The sequence below is a fragment of the Erythrolamprus reginae genome, chromosome 2, assembly GCF_031021105.1.
Source record: "Erythrolamprus reginae isolate rEryReg1 chromosome 2, rEryReg1.hap1, whole genome shotgun sequence".
Classification (NCBI taxonomy): Eukaryota; Metazoa; Chordata; class Lepidosauria; order Squamata; family Dipsadidae; genus Erythrolamprus; species Erythrolamprus reginae.
In genome coordinates, this window is record NC_091951.1 from 315,507,498 (window position 1) to 315,534,984 (window position 27,487).

At 40.4% G+C, this 27,487-nt stretch overlaps 1 protein-coding gene across 2 annotated transcripts in view; it reads left to right on the forward strand.

Annotated features, from left to right (window-relative positions):
• The window catches only part of IQGAP2 (IQ motif containing GTPase activating protein 2), a 188,708-nt gene that overhangs the window by 158,551 nt on the left and 2,670 nt on the right, over positions 1-27,487 (forward strand). For both annotated transcript variants that reach the window (XM_070743205.1, XM_070743206.1), the window contains 9 exons: positions 1,243-1,383; positions 1,699-1,783; positions 10,749-10,981; positions 12,217-12,349; positions 15,730-15,832; positions 17,715-17,856; positions 20,217-20,304; positions 23,079-23,291; positions 24,421-24,581. In XM_070743205.1, coding sequence (XP_070599306.1) covers positions 1,243-1,383; positions 1,699-1,783; positions 10,749-10,981; positions 12,217-12,349; positions 15,730-15,832; positions 17,715-17,856; positions 20,217-20,304; positions 23,079-23,291; positions 24,421-24,581 — 1,299 coding nt within the window. The remainder of the gene's footprint in view (positions 1-1,242; positions 1,384-1,698; positions 1,784-10,748; positions 10,982-12,216; positions 12,350-15,729; positions 15,833-17,714; positions 17,857-20,216; positions 20,305-23,078; positions 23,292-24,420; positions 24,582-27,487) is intronic.

Below are 27,487 nucleotides of genomic sequence, written 5' to 3' on the forward strand. Positions count from 1 at the left end.
GGATATTATGCTTAATACTCATTCTATAAAAACGTATTACAGATCTTATTATACATAAACTTTAGATTCAACCCAGTTGTGTCCTTTATTGCATAAATAATATTTCTGTTGTGTTTTAGAATACTTTGGGGTCTCAATATTTCTCAATATTCCTCAATATCCTCTTATTGTGCTGTGTTTCTTGGATGGGTCATTACAATTTTGGGCCTCATTAAAAATATTACATAAGATAACTTCTTTAAAATTTTGCATATAGGTGCATACGTATCTTGAAATTCATGGGTGATGTGAGAATGTGTTTCCATCTAAATTGTTATTTTCCTATCAAAATAGTTATCAACATGTAAAATCCCCATGTTTTAAATAATTAGAAGTATTGGCAGTTTTCATTTAGTGATAATCAGCCCAAATATAGGTTATTTCAGTATTTTGGATATACTGTACCTTGTACACTTTGATATATTGGGCTGTTGCCATTAAAAATGATGGAAGACAAATTGCATTGAAAATAAGTTTTAGTCAAAGAAAATTGGGTTGGTGGTGGAATCAGATGCATCAAAAACATGGCAATCTGTAAGATTATTGGAGATAAGTTCACAGAAAAATAACATTTTAGTATTTTTAAAATAAGCTATGATACAAATGATTATAATCAATCCAGCAAATTCAGTAACATATAAAATAGCTGAAGTATAATTTTTTTAAACATTCAATAAAACAATTATTCTTCTGTGCTCTAAAGATCAGGGGTCTCCAACCTTGACAACTTTAAGACTTGTGGTCTTCAACTCCCAGAATTCCTCACTCAATCTGTATAGTCTGGAGGACAGAAGGAAAAGGGGGGACATGATCGAAACATTTAAATATGTTAAAGGGTTAAATAAGGTTCAGGAGGGAAGTGTTTTTAATAGGAAAGTGAACACAAGAACAAGGGAACACAATCTGAAGTTAGTTGGGGGAAAGATCAAAAGCAACGTGAGGAAATATTATTTTACTGAAAGAGTAGTAGATCCTTGGAAGAAACTTCCAGCAGACATGGTTGGTAAATCCACAGTAACTGAATTTAAACATGCCTGGGATAAACATATATCCATCCTAAGATAAAACACTAGATGGACTAGATGGACCACGAGGTCTTTTTCTGCCGTCAGTCTTCTATGTTTCTTTGTTTCTATAAGTCTTAAAGTTTCCAAGTTGGAGACCCTGATATGTAGATTACACTTTTCTTCTCTCTTTTTGTAGCAAATTACCATATGATGTAACAACAGAACAAGCCTTGGCACACCCTGAAGTAATGAATCGACTGGAATCCTCAATTCAGAGTCTCAGAGCAGTAACCGATAAAGTCCTTTCGTCCATATTCTCATCTCTGAACTTAATGCCGTAAGTACAGGAACCTCTGAGAATGTTGGTGGAACTCTTAAACTTATTTTGTAATTTCTTAGTCGTCTTAATTTATAATGATATTTTACCAGCAGAGGGAAGTATTTACATATCTATTACCAATCCCATTCCTTAGATTTGAAAAAAAAATTCATAATGTATTTTCTTTTTTAATTTTTGGATATATCATCCAATTTTGTTTATTTCTAAAATATTTAAATGCAATGTTTTTTTTTCTTTTTTGGTTGACTTAAATATATTGTTTTTCATCCCAAGTTTCCACTTGTTTCTTTTTTCATCTGTTTTTGCATGTAGTTATGGATTGAGATATATAGCCAAAGTTCTGAAGAACTCACTTCATGAGAAATTCCCAGATGCAACAGAAGATGAGCTGTTAAAGGTAGATTTGCGAGGATGATTCAACAGCTTCATTTTACTTTCTAAATATATGAGAGGGAATTTATGTATTTATTTGTATTGGGGTACAATGTAACTTAGGAGAATACAACATGATGTTTCTATCTGAAAACCAATTTCTTAGATAAAGATCAGTGATACTTAACCTTTTTTGATAGCAGTCCATATCATTCATGTGAATTGGGTGTTTTAGTAATTGTTTTTATTTATATGCATTATTATATATTAGGTGATTCTCCGTACTGAAGGAGCGGGTCCAGCAGTCACACGGGTTGCTCATGTCCAATCCGGTGGAACTGAGCCTAGTGTTAAAAAAGCTTGCCGGATCCGCACCTTCCCCAGAATTCGCTCAGTTCGCATATCCTGCGGTTGTATTGTGATAGCTCGTTCAACATTCTAACACCTTCCCTTCGATCTTTTCCTTCAAAAGTAGTAAGAATTATTTTACCATTATTATTTACTTGCACTATAGCGCCAGCCGTTTGTGGCTCGGCTTTTTTCCTTTGGAGAAGTTGCGGTTTCGTTTTCCCCCGGCGGTTTTGCCGTGTACGATCCCCGCTGCCGCTTGTGGATTCCTCTAATCCTTTGGCCTGGAGGTCTTGGTGCAAGTATTGATTTATTGATTTATTGATTCATTATTGTATATTATTAAAGGGCTTAAGAAATACCTCCTGCGGAGTGAGACGTCTTGCTAGTCTCCTGGACTTAGTCGATCGCTTCCCCTTTAAGAAATATTACGGAGCGATTTTTCGGCGCGAAGGCCTTCGCGCCCTTTTTAAATTTAGGCCTCTCGTGTTGGCCTCCTGCCAGCCGCGTAGGCCTCAGTCCACCGCGTGGATCCCGGAGCGGGCCTTGGGACGCCCAGGCTTAATTCTCCACCGGCTAAGCCTCCAACCAGAGTGCCTTGGTTTACTTAATTATAAAGTTTAGGGAGGCTGGCCCCGCTGGATTTGGGGACACGAACTCTGGGTTTGCCCAGATTGCCCTCAAGTCTCAGCAGCTTCGAGGCCTCGAAGCAGGATCCATTCCTCTTGGGAAGTCCTTGAAATTCTTCTCCTTAATTATTCAGTTATTGGCTCAGCCTTGTCTTCTGTTAATTGTCAGACTATGGCTACTTTTCCCAAGAGAGGCACAACTAAAGGTCCCAGAGAGGCCAGGCCTACAGGCGATGAGATTACTAGTATCCCCCAGGCCTCTTCCTCCTCTTCTCCAGGGGCCCGCCCCTCGACCAAGGTCACCAGGGCCGAGAAGAGAAGGGACCTAGCCCTACAAAGAATTCATGACAAATCAGCAAAACGTTTGAAAGTACAGGCCCAAGTACTCAGTAGTCAAGACCCCCCAGAGGCTTCTAGTCTACCTCCTTCTGGGGTCCCTGTGTTATCTCTGGATGAGCCTAACCTAGACAGACCCCAACCTAACCTATGGGGCATAGGTCCAGAGGAACCAGATATTATTGAAGATTCCCCCCAGCCAGGATCCTCCCAGGCCTTTAGGGATTCTTCTGCCATTCCTGCTGATATTTCTACTTTACCTCCTGAGTTCCAATCTATTTTTGCTGTGTTGTCCAAGGCCATTGATGCCAAACTCTCCACCATCAATGAGCTTCCCTTACCTCCTCCTCCCCTTCGTCCCTCCCGCCCCTTGGGTTCTTCCCCAGCGGTTAGAGCTCCTATTCAGGATGATTCAGATTCCTCTCAGGACGAATATGAGGATATGGAGGATGATGAGGATCCCTTTCAAGGCCTCTCAGATGATGAGGAATCCCAAATAAAGGTTCCTTCTCCAATTACTATTTTTCCTTCTCAATTATTCAAATCTCTTCTCCTCAAAGCTAGAATTTCTACGGGATTAGTGGCCCAGGAGAAACAAGCCTCCACTTCCACTGATCCCCCGGAGGAGAATTTACCTTACTTCACAGAGGAACAGGAGGATAACGAGGTAATTCCTATGCCTAAATTGTTTAAAGATGCTTTACTCAAACAGTGGGATTTCCCAGCCTCTGGCCTTAATCCCTCCACCAAGGACAGAAAGTTGTATAAACTTTCCTCTTCCTATGAAGAGCTTCTATCTTTTCCCAAACCGGATGAACCTGTCAAGATCCTTCACTCGGCAGCGGCTGTGCCAGGCGAAGCGGAGGAAGTCCTCCGCCCAGAGGACAAGCGGATTGAACAAATGCTCAAAAGAGGATTCACCGCAGATTCCTGGGCCATTAAAAGTTCTGCAGCAGCTTCCTTTTTCTCCAGAGCCATGCTTCTGTGGCTTCGTCAACTTCAACAGCATATTCCTCCCGATGACTTGAGAGGTCAACAAGACTTCAACAAGGTCTTTGCAGCTGCCCAGTACGTGGCTGATGCCACCTTGCAATCTACTAGATTTTCTGCTAAGTCTATTGCAGCTTCTACAACGGCAAGAAGACTCCTATGGATTCGCCCTTGGCAAGCGGGAGTACGCCAGAAGTGGCAGTTATCCCAGGGACCCTTAAAGCGCGACCTTCTTTTCGGTGATCTTCTGGATCCACTCCTCACGGAAACCACGGACAAGAAGAAAGTTTTGGGTCCAACCACAAAAAAGGCTACCAAAACGCAGTCCTTTCGTCGCCCAGGGCGCCAGCAAGATCAAGCGGCTTCCTATCAGAGATCTCCAGGTCAGTATTCCCCCCGCTTTCGTTCCCAAGGTAGGAACTCCAGGGGCAGAGGTTTTCGCTTCCAAAGGGGAGCGTCCTCTAACAGGGCTTCAAAAAAACCTAGATGGTAATCTTTCCTCAATTCCCATAGGGGGTCGCCTAGCCCATTTCGCCTCTAATTGGCGTCTCACCTTCAAGGACCCCTGGGTCATTGACACTGTTCAAACAGGCCTTCTTTTAGAATTTATTTCTCCTCCCCCGAAACGTTTTATTTCCTGCCCTTCTCCCAGGTCCTCCTCAGATTGTAACCGTATGGAGGAGGCCATTTCTCATTTATTGTCCATCAGAGCCATTCAACCGGTTCCTTCCGGTCAGAAGGGCCTAGGTTTTTACTCCATCCTATTTATGGTTCCAAAGTCCTCCGGAGGTTGGAGAGCTATTTTGGATTTAAAGAAGCTAAACCTATTCATCAAATATAGGAAGTTTAAGATGCACTCCTTATCTTCTATTTTGGCCGCCATCCACACGGGAGATTTCATGGTCTCCTTAGACCTCACTGAGGCCTACCTCCACATTCCTATAGCCAAATGCCACAGAAAATTTTTACGTTTTTCCTTTCAAGGCAGGCATTTCCAGTATAGGGCGATGCCATTTGGCCTTTCCTCGGCCCCTCGGGTCTTTACAAAGCTCTTGGGGTCCCTGGCGGCCTATATCCGGGCGTCTCCCATCCACATTTTATGTTATCTTGATGATATTTTGATTCATGGGAACTCCCTAGAGAAAGTGAAAACAGACCTTTCTGTCACCACGTCAGTCCTTCAGGACCATGGATTTTCCATCAACTTTGATAAAAGTCACCTCCAACCTTCCACATCCATCTTACACCTGGGATCCATTATTAATTCAGAATCCTCCCAGGTTTTTCTCTCTCCCGAGAGAAAACTCAGTATAGGGGAGTTAATTTCTAACATTTTATCTAATTCTTCAGTATCCATAGTAACTCTGTCATCCCTTTTGGGGAAGATGGTGTCATGCATAGGCATCATTCCCTGGGCTCGCCTTCATGCTAGGGAACTCCAGTGGCTCCTATTACCCTTTCAGAGATCGGGGCACAGCAACTCAAATCGTCGCATTGTCATCCCACCAAGTGTTCGCAGATCCTTCAAGTGGTGGAAGTCTCCGGCCATGGACAAAGGATCCCCGTTCAGGTGCCCGGATCAATTTGTCATCACCACAGATGCCAGTCTATCGGGATGGGGCGCCCACGCCCAGGGGATGATAGCCCAGGGCACGTGGTCCCCGGAGGAAGCTTCCAGGCCAATCAATTGGCTAGAGTTAAGAGCCGTTTCCCTGGCTCTGAAGCATTTCTCTCCTCGCATTCCCAACCGGCACGTTCTCATTCTCACCGACAACATTGCCACAAAAAGCCATATCTGCAGACAGGGGGGCACGAGATCCAAGGCCCTCATGAGGGAGGCCCTCAAGTTAGGCCTTTGGGCGGAAAAACATCTTCGGTCGCTCCTAGCCGACCACATCTCGGGGAGCCTCAACGTCCAGGCGGATTGGCTATCTCGAGCAACGATAGACCCAGGAGAGTGGAACCTCCATCAAGACCTGTTCCATCAGATCAGCCTCAGATTCGGCCTACCAATCCTGGATCTCTTCGCGACCAATGCGAACGCCCAACTCCCTCGCTTCTTTTCCAGATTTCCAACCCCGGGAGCGGAAGCAATCAATGCCCTCCGGAGTCCATGGCCTCCAGGCCTACTCTACGCATTTCCTCCAATTCCAATTCTCCCGGACGTGATTCACAAGGTCCTCACCGAGAGGGCCCGAGTAATCTTAATCGCCCCTCATTGGCCCCGCCGGCCCTGGTTCGCGGATCTCCAACAGCTGTCCGTCCAGGACCCTTGGCGACTCCCCGTTTCGGGGGATATGCTGCGGCAGGGGGCCTCATTCCATCCAGACCCGGAGTGGTTCCACCTCACCGCCTGGCTGTTATCAGGAGAGACTTAGAACTGCGTGGTCATGACCCCGATTCAGTGGAGGTCATTTTAAAGGCCAGAAGGGGTTCGACCAATCGAATCTACGACCACACGTGGTCCAAGTTTCACCAGTGGTGTCTACAGGAAGGTCTCTCTCCTCTGTGCATCCCCATACACAGAATCATTTCCTTCCTTATGCAAGGCTTCCATAAAGGGCTTTCCACCAGCACCCTCCGGCGTCATCTGGCAGCCATTTCATCTGTCCTAGGGGGTCCCCGCAGACAGCCTCTCCGATCCTTCCCTGAAGTTCAGGAATTCCTCAAGGGCATAGCCAACCTCAGACCTTCCAAGGTCCACAGGTATCCATCCTGGGATTTGCCACGGGTTCTCCATTCCCTCACGCAGGCACCATACGAACCCCTAAAATCGGCGTCCCTCAGGTACCTATCCTTTAAGGTAGCATTCCTGGTGGCTATTACCTCTGCACGACGCATTTCGGAGTTGGCTGCCCTCTCAATCAGGCAGGACCTTTGTCAATTTCATCAGGACAAGGTAGTCTTGCGACTGGACCCCACCTTCTTACCCAAGGTCAGTTCCATGTTCCACAGAACTCAGGATATTGTCCTACCATCCTTCTGCCTCCAACGAGACCATCCCTTGGCAATTAGATGGCACACCCTGGATCTTATTAGAGCGCTGAGAATCTATATCCAACGCACTGGACCCTTTCGGAGGTCAGAAGCACTGTTTATAGCCTATCACCCCAGAGTCATGGGGGCCAAAGTGTCTTCAACAGTAATAGGCCGTTGGATCAGAGGGACTATATCTAAGGCCTATGAATCGGCCTCCCTCTCAGTCCCAAGGAACATCACAGCGCATTCCACCAGGAGCGCAGCCACCTCGGCCGCTTGGGCGACTCAAGCCCCGTTGGAGGAGGTCTGCAAAGCAGCCACTTGGGCCTCGCCAAATTCCTTCATCAGGCACTACAAGATTGATGCTTACGCTTCAGCGGACGCTGCCTTCGGCAGAAGGGTACTCCAATCCGTTATCTCACACGATAGCAATCTAATCCCTCCCTAGGGACCATCTATTGGGTATGTCCCATGTGACTGCTGGACCCGCTCCTTCAGTACGGAGAATAGGCGTTGATTGCTTACCTGAACGCCTCTTCTCGTACGGTGAGCGGGTACAGCAGTCACTTCCCGCCCTTGTATGTGTCTTCTTTACCTTCTATAATCCTTTTCCTCTAACAATAAGAGTTGAACACTACAGAGCTTCACAGCTGAGCCTAGTCTATGGATTCGCGAATTCTGGGGAAGGGGCGGATCCGGCAAGCTTTTTTAACACTAGGCTCAGTTCCACCGGATTGGACATGAGCAACCCGTGTGACTGCTGTACCCGCTCACCGTACGAGAAGAGGCGTTCAGGTAAGCAATCAACGCCTATTTTGTAAAGTATATTTCCTAGATCACAGAATATAAGTAAATGTAACCAGTTACAAATAATAATTGCAATTTTCTGCATTGGGGTATTTATTGTCCTTTTATCAAACAACATTAAAACTGCTTTAGGTCTACAGTACTGGGCATATGTCTATCCTCCCTCAAAATGGCAGGAAATGCCTGCCAATTTGTATCAAGTTGTGACTAAAGGGAGACTTGGTACAGGATTTAGTAGTCTTTAAATAAAAGCCATAACATATTTTTAACTTTGTTTCTATATCGTTGTTTAGCTATAAATCTTTAAAAACAATTCATTACTCTAGTTACAGTAATGCTGGAACAAATCCATTTCTTGCATTTGTCTTGGTTTGAAAATGCTTCAGTAAAGTGTGTGATATTTTATCCAGGCTAGAAAGCTGAAGCAATAGGCCATGCAAAATACCGAAGGGTTTATTTATTTATTTTATTTATTTATTTATTTATTTAGTCCAATACATAATACACATTGAAGAGAATAGATATGTAGTAATATAACTAAAGAAACGAATAGAAGAAAAGATATAAAAATATAGGTGAACCAATTTGAAAGGAAGAAAAGATAAATGAGATAAGGAGAGACAATTGGATAGGGGACGGAAGGCACACTGGTGCACTTATGCACGCCCCTTACTGACCTCTAAGGAACCTGGAGAGGTCAATCATGGATAGTCTAAGGGGAAAATGTTGGGGGTTAGGGGTTGACACTACTGAGTCAGGTAATGAGTTCCATGCTTCGACAACTCGGTTGCTGAAGTCATATTTTTTACAGTCAAGTTTGGAGCGGTTAATATTAAGTTTGAATCTGTTGCGTGCTCTTGTGGTGTTGCAATTGCTGAAGTAGTCATTGACAGGTAGAATGTTGCAAGCCGTGGTTCAAAGAGAAGAGAGTTGAACTTGTAGTTCCCTCAGCTTTATAGTTTCTATGAGTTCTGGAGAGAGGATAACTTGAATGCAACTCTAGCTTTCCATATGATTCCAGATCCAGTCTCTGATCATTCAAGTGTAGCTTTTGTTACTTCAGTAACTCTTTTTTGTTTGTTTTTTATCTTCGGTGCCTTTGAGGCAGTGTTGACTAGCCCCTGCTGTTTGCTTGGCAAAGTTTTTTGAGCGGAAGGTGTTTGCCATGGCCTCCCAGTCTCCGGTTTCTAGTCTGATACGTTAATCACTACGCCAAGCTGGGTCTTGCTCTCTTCTCTAGGCAGTCTCTCAGAGGTGGGCTGCTAAGGTGGAACGGGTGACATGTGCTCGCCCCGTGGCTCTGAGTGCTAGCGGAGTCCAGCGCAATTATGCTACTGCACCTGGGCAGGTAGCGAAATTGCACGCGGACATGCAGGTGTGCCATGGGCACACCTGCGTGTCCACGTGCAATTTCACTACCTGCCCAGGTGCAGTAGCATAATTGCGCTGGACTTTACTAACACGCAGAGCCATGGGAGCGAGCACACGTCACCGTTCCACTTTAGCAGCCCATCTCTGTGGTCTCTAACATTATATTATTAAAGAGGTAAAAAGTTCGTTTCAGCTCTTGATTTTTTATCATAGTGAAGATATTCCTTGGTGTCAAGTTGTTTTTTGTTTCCAAAACCTTCTATACCCAGCATATGGTCATTTAAGGCAATGGAGAAGGGAAGAAAAGAAAAAGAGGAAAATGGAATGGAATGTTTTTACTTAGACATCTCCCTGCTCTCCAAACCTGCATGCTGTTAGACTGTTCTGCCAAAGAAAGCTATCTTATTTTTTAGTATGAAATGAGCCGGGGTGGGGGAGAATGAGTGTCATTGAGTGTGCATTCATTACTAAACTTTTACAGTCCATTTTTATAACCGTTTGGAAAGGAAAGGCTTTTACATAAAATCAAAAAGACTGATCACACCTCCATTAATTTGGGGGGGGGAAAGATTTTATTTACATGTGACTGTTTTGACAAAATGTAACAATCAATGCATCTATTTGAAATACTTCTTTATTTATCATTATCAAACAATTTTGGTATTGAAAAGGATGATGGCACTGAATTTAAAACAGTCTCCTCTGCTCACCCCATCATAAAGACATAAAAAATCCTCAGGCCTAGTTTTTCATCTTATTAGTCTTCATTGCCAACTCCAGCTGCAGCCAATCCTGGAGATTCATCCCCCATAAACGTTTGAGTGGTAGATAAGCATCTTTGTACATGGGTAGATATATCTGCCAGGATTTGAGAAGGAAAGAAACAACAGGATTAAGAAAAGAGGAAATGGAATAAATTGCTGTACCAACAAAGGAAGTGAACTGGATGCAAAAAAGGAGAAGGAAGTGGGATAAATTAAGGGGAAAAGAAGAAAAGACAGAAAAATGCTTTTGGCATTACAAAAAGTTAAAATTCACCAAATGGTTCTTGTCATGCAACTGATGTTCAAAGGATCTACGATTTTCAGCAGGTTATCTGCATCCATTAGCACCTCCTACCTATTAACATGCAATGTCTTATACACAAAATGTTTGTATAATATTTATAACTCTTCCTTCTATGTAATTATTGGGGAGAAAAGCACATTTTATTATTTATGAACATTTTAATTCTTATAAATACCTATAAATAAATGTTGAGAATGTTTATTTTCTCTAAGTAGCATGATAAGTATACTATGCTGAGTATTATAATAACTCATACTAAGTGTTATATTAGATATAAGTATCAGTTATATCTTCAGATAAGTGATGTAGTGATGTGCATCATAAGTTTGATTCAAACCTATTGGATTTTATCCCTGATTTTCCATCTCCGGCTTGTAGTATATAATGTTTAAAAAGTAGGGTAAAATTTGTGAATAAATATGCCAAGTAGAAGGGTGTCTAAAAGTGTCTTTCCCCCAATAGATTGTTGGAAATCTCCTATACTATCGGTTCATGAATCCAGCTATTGTTGCACCTGATGGTTTTGACATCATTGACATGACAGCTGGAGGGCAGATACATTCTGATCAGAGGAGAAATTTAGGTTGTGTAGCCAAAGTCCTTCAACATGCTGCATCAAATAACCTCTTTGAAGGGGAAAATGCTCATCTCTCGTCAATGAATAGTTATCTCTCCGAAATATATGAGAAATTCAGGTTTGCACTCATCTAATGTATTATAAAGCATGAGTTGAAAGGATCTCTTCTACACATCACTCACTTTATATGTTTTTCTAAACTTAAACATAAACTACATAAACATGATTAAATAAATAAATAAAAATTATGCATATACCTACATGTATTTTATGACACAGAGAAACAAAACAGTCTAGTTTGGACATACACGTGTACATGGCGAGAAAAATGAATCTTGCGAGTTTACTAAACGGATGGCATAGGGAACAAAGCTGTTACAGAATCTGGTAGCCCTGCTAGAGATATTTTGAAACCTCCTCCCAGAGTGTAACAGAATAAAGAAAAACAAACTGACGAATAGGATTTGAAAATAGGTACATAAAAGGACATTGACTTTTGGCTGAATAAAAATGTATAAATATGTATTTATACACCTGTGGGTAGAACAAGAAGCAATGGGTGGAAGCTGAACAAGAAGAGAAGCAACTTAGAACTAAGGAGAAATTTCCTGACAGTTATAACAATTAATCAGTGGAACAAGTTGCCTCCGGAAGGAGTGAATGTTCCTACACTGGAAATTTTAAAGAAGATGTTAGTTAACTATCTGTCTGAAGTAGTGTAGGGTTTCCTGCTTAAGCAAGAGGTTGGACTAGAAGACCTCCAAGATCCCTTCCAACTCTTTTGTTATTATTGTTATTGTATGTTATTGATAAATTGTGGGTATGTGCATTGATATGTAAATGTAAATTGTGGAGAAAAAAATTAAAAATTGCCAAAAAAGAAAGAAAAAAGGAAACCTCCTTTTTTTGTTAAAATGCTCTCAATCATGCCTCTCTAAAAAGGCCAGAACAGAAGGAGAAAAATGCTCTCCTCATCCAACATAAGAAATGGTTTTAACTTCATTTCTTTTCATAACATTTCAATTTCTTAACACTCAACATTCATCTTGTTAAGACTGAGCCTATACACTGTATTAGAATTTTCTCAGGTATGATTCAGATCTTGTGAACACCACTGCTATTCATTGAAGCAGCCCATCATTTTTCTGATTTTTTAATTATGAGTCTGATAGTAGATACAGTTAATTAAACTACTATTGGCTCTTAAGTTAACGCTAAGGAGAAGTTGTGTTTTAAAATGCTTTTTCTTCATATAGAGTTAGAAAACCATCTTATCCTATCCTAGTTTTAAGCATTGCTTAAGTGGTGGCATATATATGCAGTATTCTGAAATGTATTTTTTTTCCACCTTAGGAATTTTTTTCAAGCAGCATGTGTGGTTCCTGAACCTGAAGAAAAATTCAATATTGATGAATATTCTGATATGGTGACTCTTAGTAAGCCAGTAATATATATATCTATTGAAGAAATTATCAACACACATTCAGTAAGTGCATACAAAAGAAAGTTGTAAGTTTGGGCACACTGCAGCTAAAATGTAAGATGTATAATTTATTTATTTATTTATTTTATTTATTTATTGGATTTGTATGCCGCCCCTCTCCAGAGACTCGGGCGGCTAACAGCAACAATAAAACAGTGTACAATAGTAATTTGGTATTGATGATTAAAAATCAATTAATATAAAAACCAAACATACATACATACATACCATGCATAGAATTGTAAAGGCCTAGGGGGAAAGAGGATCTCAATTCCCCCATGCCTGGCGGCAGAGGTGGGTTTTAAGTTGTTTACGAAAGGCAAGGAGGGTGGGGGCAGTTCTAATCTCTGGGGGGAGTTGGTTCCAGAGGGCCAGGGCCGCCACAGAGAAGGCTCTTCCCCTGGGTCCCGCCAGGCGACACTGCTTAGTTGACGGGACCCGGAGAACATCCACTCTGTGGGACCTAACTGGTCGCTGGGATTCGTGCAGCAGAAGGCGGTCTCTGAGGTAATCTGGTCCGGTGCCATGAAGGGCTTTATAGGGCATAACCAACACTTTGAATTGTGACTGGAAACTGATCGGCAACCAATGCAGACTGCGGAGTGTTGGTGTAACATGGGCATATTTGGGAAAGCCCATGATTGCTCTCGCAGCTGCATTCTGCACGATCTGAAGTTTCCAAACATTTTTCAAAGGTAGCCCCATGTAGAGAGCGTTACAGTAGTCAAGCCTCGAGGTGATGAGGGCATGAGTGACCGTGAGCAGTGACTCCCGGTCCAAGTAGGGTCGCAACTGGTGCACAAGGCGAACCTGGGCAAACGTCCCCCTCGCCACAGCTGAAAGATGTTTCTCTAATGTGAGCTGTGGATCGAGGAGGACGCCCAAGTTGCAAACCTTCTCTGAGGGGGCCAGTGATTCTCCCCCCAGGGTAATGGACGGACAGATGGAGTTGTCCTTGGGAGGTAAGATCCACAGCCACTCCGCCTTGTCTGGGTTGAGTCTGAGCTTGTTGACACTCATCCAGGCCCTAACATCCTCCAGGCACCGGCCCATCACTTCCACTGCTTCGTTGGCTGGACATGGGGTGGAGATGTATAACTGGGTATATAATTTAATAATAGAGACCAAATGTTTTCTTCCTATTGGAATTAAATTCCTGTGATAACCTGAAGATTTGCGCAAATACTTGGAAGACATTAATAAGAAATCATTTCTGTAGGGTTCTCTAAGTTAGGAAATGTTCAAAAGTATTCCGTACATTTTCAAAGAGAAGATGTATTAGGTTACTTTCTTTTTTTCTTAGTGTTAACGAAGACAGCCACTGCATACACAACAATTGTTAGAAGAAAGGGCAGGAATTCTTAGTAAAAATTTTGGGAAAGACAGATTATATTTTGAATAAGACATTTTTATATAATCCATTTCATACAGATTGGAAAGGAATTACAGTTGGATAGCAGACTTTTAATCTCCTTTTTTAAATACTTATTCAGAATGTTAGTTTTAAACAAGAGCTGTTACATATTTATTTTTATTTATTTATTTATTGGATTTGTATGCCGCCGCTCTCCATAGACTCGGAGCGGCTAACAACAATGATAAAAACAGCTTGTAACAATCCAATACTAAAACAACTAAAAAACCCTTATTATAAAACCAAACATGCACGCAAACATACCATGCATAAATTGTAAATGTATATGTATAAATAATTATTTAAAAAGGACACAAAGGATAATCGGATTCCATACATAACCATTATAACCACGCCTTATTTAAATATTCCAAGAAAAATATCCATTATATTTTTCTTGGAATATTTAAATAACCCAAATAGGAGAAAATTGAAAGTGCAGCAGTGCAATGGAACATCTAAAATCTAATTTCAGATTTCCCTTTTACTCCTCTATAAAATATTTCTAGTTCTTAGTTTTTCCTATTTGCAACATAAAAATGTGATATAATTTAATGACTGATTATTTAACCTGAAAGTTTAGAATTATTCAGATTTGATCTTCAGAGTTCTGAGTTTAATACATAAGCAGATAATTTAAGTTTAGGACTAGATTTTGTAAAATTATAATGGTATAATATTCAGAGTGTGGCCATGTTTAAATAACAATTTGAGAAAAATTAAATAATGGTGATTATTTAATGAAAGTTATTTATTATCATAGTCTTCTTTATTTCTTATACCACAAGTAAAATTACTGATTGTAGGCAAGCTAATTAGAGAAATAATTTGGATGAACTTTCTGCTTATATTTATAAATTAACATTTTTTTCAAGGTTGATAATTTGGACAGTTGAAGAAACATAGCTGCGGCTGTCATAATAATTTATGGTTGTAGATAAAGTTCCTCTGATAGTGTTAATATTTTCTGACTGTAGGAAAAGCATAGTTGAAAAGTTAATGCAGCATGCTTTCCTAAAAACATTTGGTTGAGATTATTGCTTAAATATTTAATAAGTATAATAATTTTAACTGCTTTTTGACCTTTAACCTTTTTAAAAATATTCTTCAGTTTTAAATCATGTTAATTAGTTTCCTGAAACCAAAATGTGTAATACTTTTGTAGGAATACATTTGGAACTTTACAGAAATCCAGAGAACATTTTGTTTATTTACCAGAACAATGATTTTTAAAGATATTATTGTGAAAAATAAGCAAAAACAATTCCATAATAGCAAGGATGAAATGTTGCAAATCATATTGAACAAAATCCTCCTCCACTGAAGAGAGGAAGTGAATAATTTCCTGCTTCCTCATGTTTTGTATTTCTTCCTATGGGTTCCTCAGTTCTGGGGACAATAACAAATTTCATTGACTAATAATTTATATTATTTTTATGCCAAATGTCTTTAGGATTGTGACAGTTCTTTATTAATCAAATCCAATTAATATGAAAGTGAAAAACAGTATTAATTTTTAAAAGTCTATATTATTTTCAGATGAAGAATATACTTTTGCATATACAATAGCAGTTTTGAATAACAAATCAGTGGAATAAATTATAATTCCAAAAATTAAGAATCTATTTTAGGACTGCATCTTCTTTCTTGTACATAAATTCTTCCTGTTGTTTGATTCCTAAAATGGCATTGAAGTGACATTTCAGAATGAGGTGATTTATCTCTTGTTCATGTGAAATAATTTTTTCCACGTGAATATGAGTTTTGCATTTTTCTATATGAATACATATTGCATTTACTTCTACCATGTTTCCTGAAATGCTTTTTTATTATCCCTTTTGTTTTTGTGATTATTTCCATTTATATTATTATCATCATTCTGGTTCTGTTATGTATTTCAATATTTATTAGCATAGGGAAACATCAGGTTTGGTCCAGTAGTTTTAATAAGTATAATTCTCATTTACAGCTATTGTTAGAACATCAGGATGCCATTGCTCCAGACCAAAATGATGTCTTAAATGAAATGTTAGAAGGTTTGGGAAAGGTTCCAGATGTAGAGACTTTTCTTGGTAAGAAAATACTACAAAAACCACAAATAGGCAACTAAAGGATTGGATATAACCTGTGCATAGATTTAAAACAATCTGTTAAACTAGAGCAATAGCTTTATTGAAATAATGCAAGTTCTCAGGATTTTTTTTTGTTTCAAAATTTTATTTTTATTTTATTTATTAGATTTGTATGCTGCCCCTCTCCGCAGACTGTATTTCCTTCCATTACCATGGAAGTTGTATAACTATACACACACAAATACACATATTGCATAGAGTTCTGGATAAAAATAATATTATCTCAATCAGAGGATTACCATATCAAAGTGGACTGGATGCTTATATTTTCTTAACAGTGTAACTAAGGTATTGCCCAAGTGAATATATGGCCATGGAAATGGTACATTTGATGAAATGAAGTTCAGAATGAATAGAAAAGATTGTATGGTGGTCCACTTTCTACTTAAGGTTTGGTCATTCTCCTCGATATCTGCACATCTGCTAGGAAAGCTGATAGTAAGATACGCTCATAAGGACATAAGAAGAGCCATGATGAATGGGACCAAAGCCCATAGAGTCCAGCATTCTGTGTCACACAGTGGCCCACCAATTGTCCATGGGGATCTTGAGCAGAAAGAGAAGGCAAAACCCTCCCTTTCCCTTGACCCCCAATAAATGGTACCCAAGGGAATCCTGCCTGCCTCAGCCAAAATAGAGGCAGCGCTTGGACATCTGCTGTAAAGACTTATGACTCAACAGTCTTATTCTTATATTTGTTAATATTGATTGTTTCTTCATTGCTTATTTGACCCTTATAACAATCATTAAGTGTTGTAGCACATGATTCTTGACAAATGTATCTTTTTCTTTTATGTACTCTAAGAGCATATGCACCAAGACAAATTCCTTGTGTGTCCAATCACACTTGGCCAATAAAGAATTCTATTCTATCCTATTCTATTCTATACTATACTGTAATTCAGATTCTTTAGTTTATAAAAATGAAAATGGTATGTTTTCACAGATCTCCAATAATATCAGATCATATGTATGAGAACCATCAGGAAAACTCCAGCGTCTTGTGTTTTATTCTAGTCAAACAGCAATTCCCAGAATGACTCATTTTAACTAGAATGGCATATAGCTATAACTAACCATAATAGAATAATATGTTTAAGTAATTGAACTACAAATACAGTGATCCCTCGAGTTTCGCGATCTCGATCTTCGCAAAACACTATATCGCGATTTTTAAAAAAATATTAATTAAAAAAAACCCACTTCCGCGTTTGGCTTCGGGAGTCAGCTGGGAAGCGGCGCGGCTGTTTTAAAAGGTCGCAGCTGGCCTGGGGGGCTTCCCAGCACCCCCCCGAACCCCCAACCTGGGTCTTCCCGGCCGCCCACGCAAAGGGGAAACCCCGGCTCCTCGCTGATGCCCGCCGCTCGCCCGCCAGCAAGAGGGGGAAGACCCAGGGAAGGTTCCTTCGGCCGCCCAGCAGCTGATCTGCTCGGTAGCGCAGCAGCAGCGAGGAGCCGAATCGGGGTTTCCCCTTTGCGTGGGCGGCGGGGAACGCAAACTCCACCATCTACGCATGCGCGGCCATAGAAAAAAAGGGTGCGCATGCACATATGGTGTTTTTACTTCCGCAACCCTACATCCCGAAAAATCGATTATCGCGAGGGGTCTTGGAACGGAACCCTCGCGATAATAGAGGGATCACTGTATACTTTATATAGTTCATACGCAAAATCTTCCTGAATTTTTGCTGTCATTGAAAAGTTTTTTAAAGTAAACATTATCTGCATAGTGTTGTCTTTCCCTGTTTTTGTTCTGACTTCGCATTTTAAAAAAATATTTCATAAACAAAAATATGGAAGCACTAACTTTTTTTCTCTGCAGGAGAAGGAGCTATTGATCCCAATGATCCTAACAAGGAAAATACTTTAAATCAACTTGTTAAAACAGAAATTTCTCTTTCACTGACCAGGAAATACGATTTACGGGAAGGGGAAGAACAAGACATTAAGGGCCTAATGATAAAGTATGTTTTTAAAATATGTGGTATTGAATAGGCTTTTGTCAGTGAATCGTAGTAATTACTAATGATCACATTGTTTAGCGACTGAAAATCTTCATGTAAACGTTCACTACATGATGAAAAGTAGTATTGGACTGTAATAAATATATTTGTCTGTATGTATATGAAAATGTTATTTAAGCCCAATAGATAGTAGGTTTAATACTGAATTTTATAATCATTCTTAAAATCACAAATGCACAGTAATAGTTATTTAGAAATTTCCTTAATTCCTGTCTTGCTATTGTGCAATGTTGAATTTGGAGATGGTATTTGGCTGTGTCTCTAAATTAAAATGCTGCTGGAAAGTTCATAGAAAGAACATTGAAGTGGTTTTATGATAAGGATACATGAAAAAGACACTAAGCAGCAGGACATAGATTAGACTTTCAGGAAACCAGAGGAAACATCTGCCTTGGATTTTGTACAGTTGGAAATATTTAAAGAACCCTTTTTTAAAAACGCACAGAGGCAATCTGTGGGAATATGATGAAAATTAACTTCTGCTGCTATTTATTTTTTAGTAGGCTTTGCTATTTATTTCTTAGTAGAGAAGGCGTTTCAGATCATTTCTATGAGTTGTGATTGATCTGTCTGTCAATGTTCTATCTATGTATGGTGTATTTTATGGTGTGTTGGAGCATGAATACAGCACCTGTTTGCAATTACTTACTGCTTTAATTTTTCCTGGGATCTCACATCTGCCCTTTGCAGCACCTGCAAATCCTGGGAAAAGATACAGTGGCCTTAAGGAATTGCAGACAGACACCGCACACCACACACAGAGAGGGAAGAGAGAGACTCCACACTCCTCTTCCCATCCTGCCACACACACACACACAGAAGGTGAGGGGAGACAGAGGAGGGGACCCCCTTCCATTCCTTCTCCTAAAAAGGCTGCTTCCAAACGCACACACAGGCCGAGTGGAAGGGAATGGAAAGGAAAGGAAGAAATAAAGAAGGGGCTGGGATTCTTGCTTCTCCGATTGGCTGGCAGCAAAGTGTCCCCTGCATCCAAAAGTTATTAGCCAGATATAACAAGTATAAAAGGCAGAAATATACCCTTACTCTTAATCTAAGGTATTTCATTAAAACAACAGTGAACAAATTATGCCGTTCTTAAAAAGCATGACAAGTGCAGTTCACAAACAGCAATACAGATAGTCCTCAATTTACAACTACAATTGACCCAAACATTTTTGTTGCTAAAAATACCCCCGGGTGTGTCCAGGCAGTTCCAGGAGTCCATGTTGAATTGAAGACTCATACATACATTTCCAGAGAGCATGCTACTGAAATCAATCAACATAAAGCCACAATTAAACAAGAATGGATTGGCTTATGGTAGTCTGAAAATTCATCCATGTTTAAAGTATTTGCTGTTGCTTCTAGATTGCATTTATTTATTTTTCTTTATTTATTTATTTATTGGATTTGGATGCCGCCCCTCTCCGCAGACTCGGGGCGGCTAACAACAATGATAAAAAACAACATGCAACAATCCAATTTAATAAAACAACTAAAAACCCTTATTATAAAAACCAAACATACACACAAGCATACCATGCATAACTTGTAATGGCCTAGGGGAAGGAATATCTTAACTCCCCCATGCCTGGTGACAAAGGTGGGTCTTGAGTAATTTGCGAAAGACGAGGGTGGGAGCAATGACTCCCTGTCCAAATAGGGCTGCAACTGGTGCATCAGGCGAACCTGGGCAAACATCCTCCTTGTCACAGCCAAAAGATGATGTTCCAATGTCAGCTGTGGATCGAGGAGGACGCCCAAGTTGCAGACCCTCTCTGAGGGGCGTCAATAGTCCCCCCCACCAAGGTAATGGACGGACAGATGGAATTGTCCTTGGGAGGCAAGACCCACAGCCACTCCGTCTTGTCTAGGTTGAGTTTGAGTTTGTTGACACCCATCCATGCCCCAACAGCCTCCAGGCACCGGCACATCACTTCTACTACTTCGTTGCCTGGACATAGGGTGGAGATGTATAGTTGGGTATCATCGGCGTATTGATGATACCTCACCCCATGCCATTGGATGATCTCACTCATTCTTTGCCTGGATAAGTTGCATTCCTTCATGCCTTCAGATACCTATATTTCCTTTTTTGATTATATATTCATATTTTTCATTAAACTTAGTGGGCTCTCCCATTAAGTCTTATATAGTAATTCTCAGGGAGGATCCATATTTACATGGGAGGACTATTGATATAGTGAGAATTATTTCTGAATAGATATCTATATGTAAAATAATTTAACAGTCTTCAATAACTATCCATTAATCACAATTTCTCTGATTGTTTCATTAAGAACAAAAAGGCTAATTATGGATGTAATACAAGCTCAGCCTGGGGAGTCACTTGCCAAAATTCTGGAAATACCAGCTTCCGAACTTCAGGTAACCATTCCATTTAGTATGAATCTGAACATTTCAATTCCAAAATAATATTGTAAAACCCAAATAAGTGAATATATTCTAAAGTAAAATAGTCATCTGTGGAGAATGATTGGATAACAAGTACATTATATGTTGATTCTGCCCTGTTTCCAATGACTTAGATTAGCATTCTTGAATCTTTCTTCTTCCTTCATTTAGAAGCTAGGATAATGTGATTAGTGCAGGATGATTCCCTAGACCCAGTAGCTCAGAGATCTTCAAATCTGGCAACTTTAAGACTTGTGGACTTCAACTCCCAGAATTCTCCAGCCAGGATATCTGGCTGAAGAATTTGGGAGTTGAAGTCCACAAGTCTTAAAAGTTGCCAGGTTTGGAGACCCCTGCAATAGCTTATCCTTCCCTAACCTGATGACTTCCAGACAGGGTGAACTACAGAACCCAGTCAGCAGAATTTCAGACCATGCTGTCTAGAGTCTCCCTGATCTCAGAAAAGTGGGGTGTCACTATTTGTTTCTCTGGTGAGAGGTTTCTCCTTCAACATGGTATGTGTGATTGGATAGAAAGATCAAAAATATTCTGAGAAAATGTCAGGAGCTGTATCCTAGTACAGTATTTATGTTTACAGGTTTTTACATATTGCTCTACCTAATCTACAAATCCCACTGTAAGAAAACAGGTGTCAAAATGCTGTAATCATTAAGCTTTTGGATGAGGACTTAAGAAGACTCTTAATAATGGAAACCTAACCATAGAAACTCACTGGATGACTTATTTTCGCTCAAGCCAAATAACCCCCCCCCCTCCTGCATAATTATTGTAGAGATAAAATCAAGAAAAGTTCATATGCAAGTTGCTTTCCACTCTTTAAAGAAATATTTACAGAGATGTATTGCTGGAATATTATCCAAATATGAAAATACAGTAATACCTCATCTTACGAACTTAATTGGTTCCGGAAGTAGGTTCATAAGGCGAAAAGTTCGTAAGACAAAACATTGTTTCCCATAGGAAACAATGTAAAAGCGATTAATGCGTGCAAAAAGAAAAAAAATCGCAAAATGGCGCTCCACTGGGTGCTGCCGCCCAGCTGTCACCTTTTAAAACAGCCGGGGGGCTTCTTCGTGATGTCAAAGCTCCACCCATGGAATTCCCTATTGGGATTCCCCACCTCCTTTCCAGCCTCCAGATCGGCTGAAAATCACAAAAACGGTGCTCCGCCGAGCGGCGGCGCCCGGCTGCAACCTTCTGAAACAGCCGGGCGCTTCTCGGCGGCCTCCGGAACCTGAACCCGAAAAGTTTGGTTTCGGGAGAACACCAAGAAGCCCCCCGGCTGTTTTAGAAGGTAACAGCCGGGCGGCGCCGCTTCTCAGCGGCTTCCCGAACCCGAAACGTTTGGGTTCAGGTTCGGGAGAACGCTGAGAAGCCCCCCAGCTGTTTTAAAAGGTGACAGCCAGGCGGCGGCGCCCATCAGAGTGCCATTTTGCGATCTGCGGTGGGTTCATAAGCCGAAAAAAGTTCATAAGAAGAGGCAACAAATTTCTGAACCCCGGGTTCGTATCACGAGGGGTTCGTATCACGAGGGGTTCGTATCACGAGGGGTTTGTATCACGAGGGGTTCGTATCACGAGGGGTTCGTATCACGAGGGGTTCGTATCATGAGGTACCACTGTATTTGGAGAAGAAAGTATCTACAACAGTCATGGCAAACCTTTTTTCCCTCGAGTGCCGAAAGAGTATGTGCACATGTTGTCATACATGCACGAGTGCCCAAACCCATAATTCAATGCCTGGGAAGGGCGAAAACCGCTTCCCCTACCCCACGGAGGCCCTCTGGAGGCTGAAAACAGCCTGTTTCCCAACTTCTGGTAGGCCCAGTAGGCTCGTGTTTCGCCCTCCCCAGGCTCCAAAGGCTTCCCTGGTGCCGGGGGAGGGTAAAGAACTTTCCACCATCCCCCTGGAGGCTCTGTGGAAGCCAAAAATACCCTTCCAGAGCTTCTGTGTAAGCCAAAAATCAGCTGGCCGGCACACATATGCACGTTGGAGCTGAGCTCGGGCAACAGCTTGTGTGCCAGCAGATATGGCTCCACGTGCCACCCGTGCCATAGGTTCACCATCACTGATCTAGAAGAATGGTTATAAAGGAAATATTGAAGAGATTGAGGAGTATAAATAAATTATTAACCACTACATTGGTTTCCTTACATGTTATATTTGTCTGTTAGGAAATATTTGTGTTGTAATAACAAAACTAAAAATATCTCTTGCCTTAGGCTTGTTTTTTAATCTGCTTTTAAAAAGGGTTATTCCTGGTAAGGAAACCAGTGTAGAGGTAAGAACTAAGAACTAAAGCTAGGCATTCCGGATTCAATGGGTGATTTTTGTTTAGTCATTCACAGCCCAACAAGCACAAAGATTGCTGTAGGATAAAATGAAGAAAGAGCTCTTCTTCTGGATGGCAAGGAAGCCACCTTAACCTCCAGAAGAAAAGGCAGGAAATGAATCTAAGAAGAAATATGAATAGAGCCATCCATCCAAAAATGCTACAGCTCTCTGCTGGCAAAATCTGGGGTTTTTTGTTTTTTTTTTTTGCTAAATCTTCTTTGAGGCCTGCCCAATGTTCTCGTTAGATGTTTTGGTTTTGAAAAGACAGAATATGCAATTCTTAATTCTGATATGAACATACAAGCTTGCTTATATAAAAGGTGGTAATCTTTCTCTGCCTATCAATATAGTATATACCTGTAATCTTACTTGTCTTGCTATTTTTTCCTTAGGAAACGGAACACATGAAAATAATAGAGAAACGCGCAATTTTGGATTCTAAAACACCAGAGAAAATGAAACATAGTCGGTCTATTCTTGAAGAAGGGCAGTTACCACTAGAACAAAAGAAAAGAAAAATCCAGAGAAACTTGCGAACATTGGAACAAGCTGGGCTGGTTTCATCTGAAAACAAATATCAAGAAATCATCAATGAACTAGCCAAGGTTGTAGCAATGTTATTATATTTTTCCAATCATTTTCTGCTTTTCATCTTCAATAGGTTCATTTTGAATAAAATAGTAAGTTTTAAAGTGAAATATAAGCATTGATGAAATATTCCTAGTAAACTAAATTAAAGAAATGATAGGCTTGTATATATGAATATGGTACTTGTTCTTGAATTTTAAATGTATAATTCTTTAATTATAAACTTATTTTGACTTCAAGTTCACGCTGCAGTGACTCTTAGTGGGTTATTCTCTGAACTATACTTAAAAAACAGTTGTGGTAATGAATTACACGGTGCAGCTTCAATATGTTTAATTCAGTTGCCTGAATTGTAAAGATCCATACAAAGATACAAAGAAGTACAAGGATGGTTTTGCAATTACCGTGTAGAAAATATAGTGAATTCAGCTTCTCCATAATGGCAAAATGTCCCAGTTACTCGCTTTCTAAATACCAATATTGAATCTCAGTACTGAATACTGATTATGTCTAGATGAAATTAAACATTATGTAGCATCACAATGAGCACTTTGTTTGAATAAGATTATTTTTTATATTGCTTATAAGCTGCCTAGAGTCATTATGAGTGAGCAAGTGGCTATATAAATTTCCTAAATAAATAAATCAACAACTGCTTTGCCAATATAGATTGTCCTTGATGTACAACCAGTTGTTTAGTAACTGTTTGAAGTTACAATGGCACTGAAAATGTGGTTTATGACTATTGCGAACACTTATCCCCATTGTAGCATCCCCATGGTCATGTAATCAAAATTTGTACACTTGGCAACTAGCTTGTACCTATGACAATTGCAATGTTCATAGGACATGTGATCACCTTTTGTGATCTTCTGACAAGCAAAGTCAATAGGGAAACTAGATTCAATTAGCAACCATGTTGCTAAGTTAACAACTGCAGTGATTCACTTAGTGACAAGATTGTAAAATGGAGCAAAACTCACTTTAACAACTGGCTTGTTTAGCGACATGAATTTCCCTTCAGATTTTTATCATTCCTTTCCTAAAATCTTACTTTATTCTTGCAGCTTCCTAAGGTAGGGTTTGTTTGCAGATTTTTAAAAATCCAGTATGGAAATAAGTTATCCTCTTTTGATGATTTTTTAGGATATCAGAAATCAAAGAAGATACAGACAACATCGAAAAGCAGAGTTGGTAAAACTTCAGCAGACACTGAATGCACTCAATTCCAAGAAAGCCTTTTATGAAGATCAAACCAATTATTACAATACCTACATTAAAACATGTTTAGATAATTTGACAAGAAAGTGAGTAAAATATTTTTATACGCAAAGAAAATACTTTCTATAACAAATGTTTGAATTATTGTTGTTTGTTACACCTTATTAAAAATCAACATGATGCTCTTTTATGTTAGAAAATAAATTATTGAATCTTTTAAATATTTAAACAAATCTTAAGGACACTGGCTTTACAAATGCCACTAAGATGAGCCTCTCCTCTTAGATGATGCTGAGACTATTTTTCATAATTATATACATGACTATATATTTTAATACAAAACAGCTTCGTGCTCTGGAAAAAATATTGAGACACTGTGAGTGTAATGAATCAAAAAGGTTTGGGAACCTCTGGTGTAATGTCATTCTATATGCTTTCAAATAAGCAACTTCATATGTAAAGCAAGTGATCTTTTCTAGAACCTGGTATAATGCAGAGATCGTCAGTTTATGTCCTCTACATCAGGGGTCCCTAACCTCTGCATTGCAGACCAGCACAGGTCTACAGTCCTCCAGAACAAGCAAACAAAGCCCCATCTGTGCATGCAGCTCACAAAACTATGCTTTCCATTTGTGGGGGAAAACGCCCTCCACAGAACTAGTCTCTGGTTCTAGATTGGGGGCCACTGCTTTAGATGCAAACTCCAGGGCATGTTGCATTCATATTTAAGAAATTCAGTACCAAAATGGTTGATCACTGATTGTGCCATTTTAAATAAAGCAAATAAGAAGGTATGAGAATAAAGGTATGAGAATGAAGGTATTATGCCCTGCAAGTTGAACCAAATAAGATTTCTAGACCTTAAAACTAAACATTTCTCTAGTAACTGCACTATTATGGGACACAATGTTTTGCCCATAGTCCTACTGTGTTTCTCCAAAAATAATACATGTTCCCATAATAAGGCCTCCAATCAGGCTTTTCAGCACATACGCTGAAATAAGCCCTCCTACAAAATAAGTCCCCACCCCCAACTACTTTCCGGGGCGGCTCCAGAGCATCGATCCTTGCCTCGCCCTGCTTCCTCCTCCTCGCAAACAGGAGCCAAAGGCAGAGCCCAGAGGAGCTGAGGAACATGATGGAGCTACAAGTGTCAGGCAGGACATGCTCTCATGCCCTGCCATCCCCAAATTGAGTCCCACCACGAGTCACATGTCCTACCTGGGACTTGTAGCTCCATCACATTCCTCGGCGTTGTGTCCATGGAAGCCCATTGTAAAAGAAAATGTCTCGCGAGTTCAATCAAACTTCTCGAATTTGTGAGAAATTTTCTTTTACAATGGGCTGCAAGTCCCAGGTAGAATACACATCTTGCGGCCCAACACGTCTCACCTGCAGAAATGAGTTTGTGAAACTCGTCACACCACCGCTGCTGCCTCATGGAGCAGGACTCTGCAAGGCTTGTTGTGCCATTGCATGCACGAATGGCAGCGCTACCACGAGGTTCAACATACTGGCACACAGCCACGAGCAGGAGGGTGTCAGCTGTGCTGATATGATGAAGCTCACAGCAGTCCTGTAGTTCAGTTTTTTTCAACCAGTGTGCCACACTAGTGTGCCGTGAGACATGGTCAGGTGTGCCGTGGGGAAATTAAACATGGGTCCCCAAACTACCATTCCTGCCAGGATATCCCTTTTGTGTTCATCGAAACAGGCCCAGGTTTCACACTAAGCGAGTATAAATACATTTAGAAACTATATGTATAATATGTACTGTGTTAGTGTGTCATTTTGTGTCATTTTGGTTGGTGGCATGTCCCAGGATTTTGTAAATGTAAAAAATGTGCCGCGGCTCAAAAAAGTTTGAAAATCACTGCTGTAGTTCATACATGCAATGGCACAACAAGCTTGAAGAGTCCTGCTCCACAAGAGGTGGTGGCGCGCCAGCTGCTCAGCCGCTACCAAGAACAGGGAGTGGCAGGGTGGCAATGGGACATCCAGTCCCACGCTTGCTGCCTACTGTACCCCCCAAAATAAGAAGATCCCCTGATAATAAGGCCAAGACTCTGTCTTATTTTCGGGGAAACACAGTAGATGGACAAAATATTACTAATGAATATATTCCCTTCCACAGACAAAATAATCCCTGCTCCTTACACTCCTGAAGCAAACACTTAAGGGTCTGTGACAATTTGCCACGGCCAACTCACTGCAGGATAACTCACCATGGCCATTGTGCCACAGGAAAATTCACTGCTGCACAAGTTACACTAGTATTAAAGAAATGGTGGAATACAATCTTTAAAGAAAGTATGCATAAGGAGGGACAGAATGAAATGTGAACGGCAAAAATTAAAATATTTTTTATTTATTTGAATAATTAAATAGAATTGTTAAATTGTCCCATAGCGAGTTATCCTGTGACAAGTTGGCCAAGGCCAGTTGGCTGCGGTGAGTTGACCGTGGCATGCTGGCCAGATCAGGTTGGCTGTGGCATGTTTTCCCATTCCCCTTGATTATCTTTATTATTGCATACCGCCGAAAGTCCAGAAACAAGGTCAGATCTTTGCATATCCAATGCCAACTTAGTCTAGTGGTTAAAGCTTCCAGGCTAGAAACCAGAAGACTATGAGCTCAGGTCCCAACTTAGCAATCGAAGCCAGCTGGATGACTTTGGATCAGTCACTCTCTTTCAGCGCAACCCACCTCACATGGTTATTATAGGGAAAATAGGAGGAAGAAAGAGCATTAGATTTGCTTGCCACTTTGAATTGTTTATTTAAAAAAATTAAGGCAGCATATAAATTAAATAAATATTTTTCATTCACACATTGAGACATTGGGAAGATCCTGGCTCATAAAATGAGGGTGGAGGTAACAGTCATCAACTTTCTTATTTTCATTTCATTAATTTATTAACACAGATTCCCCTTTTAATAACAACTTATTGCTCCTAAAAAAAAGAGAATGCCACTATAGAAGTTGATATTGG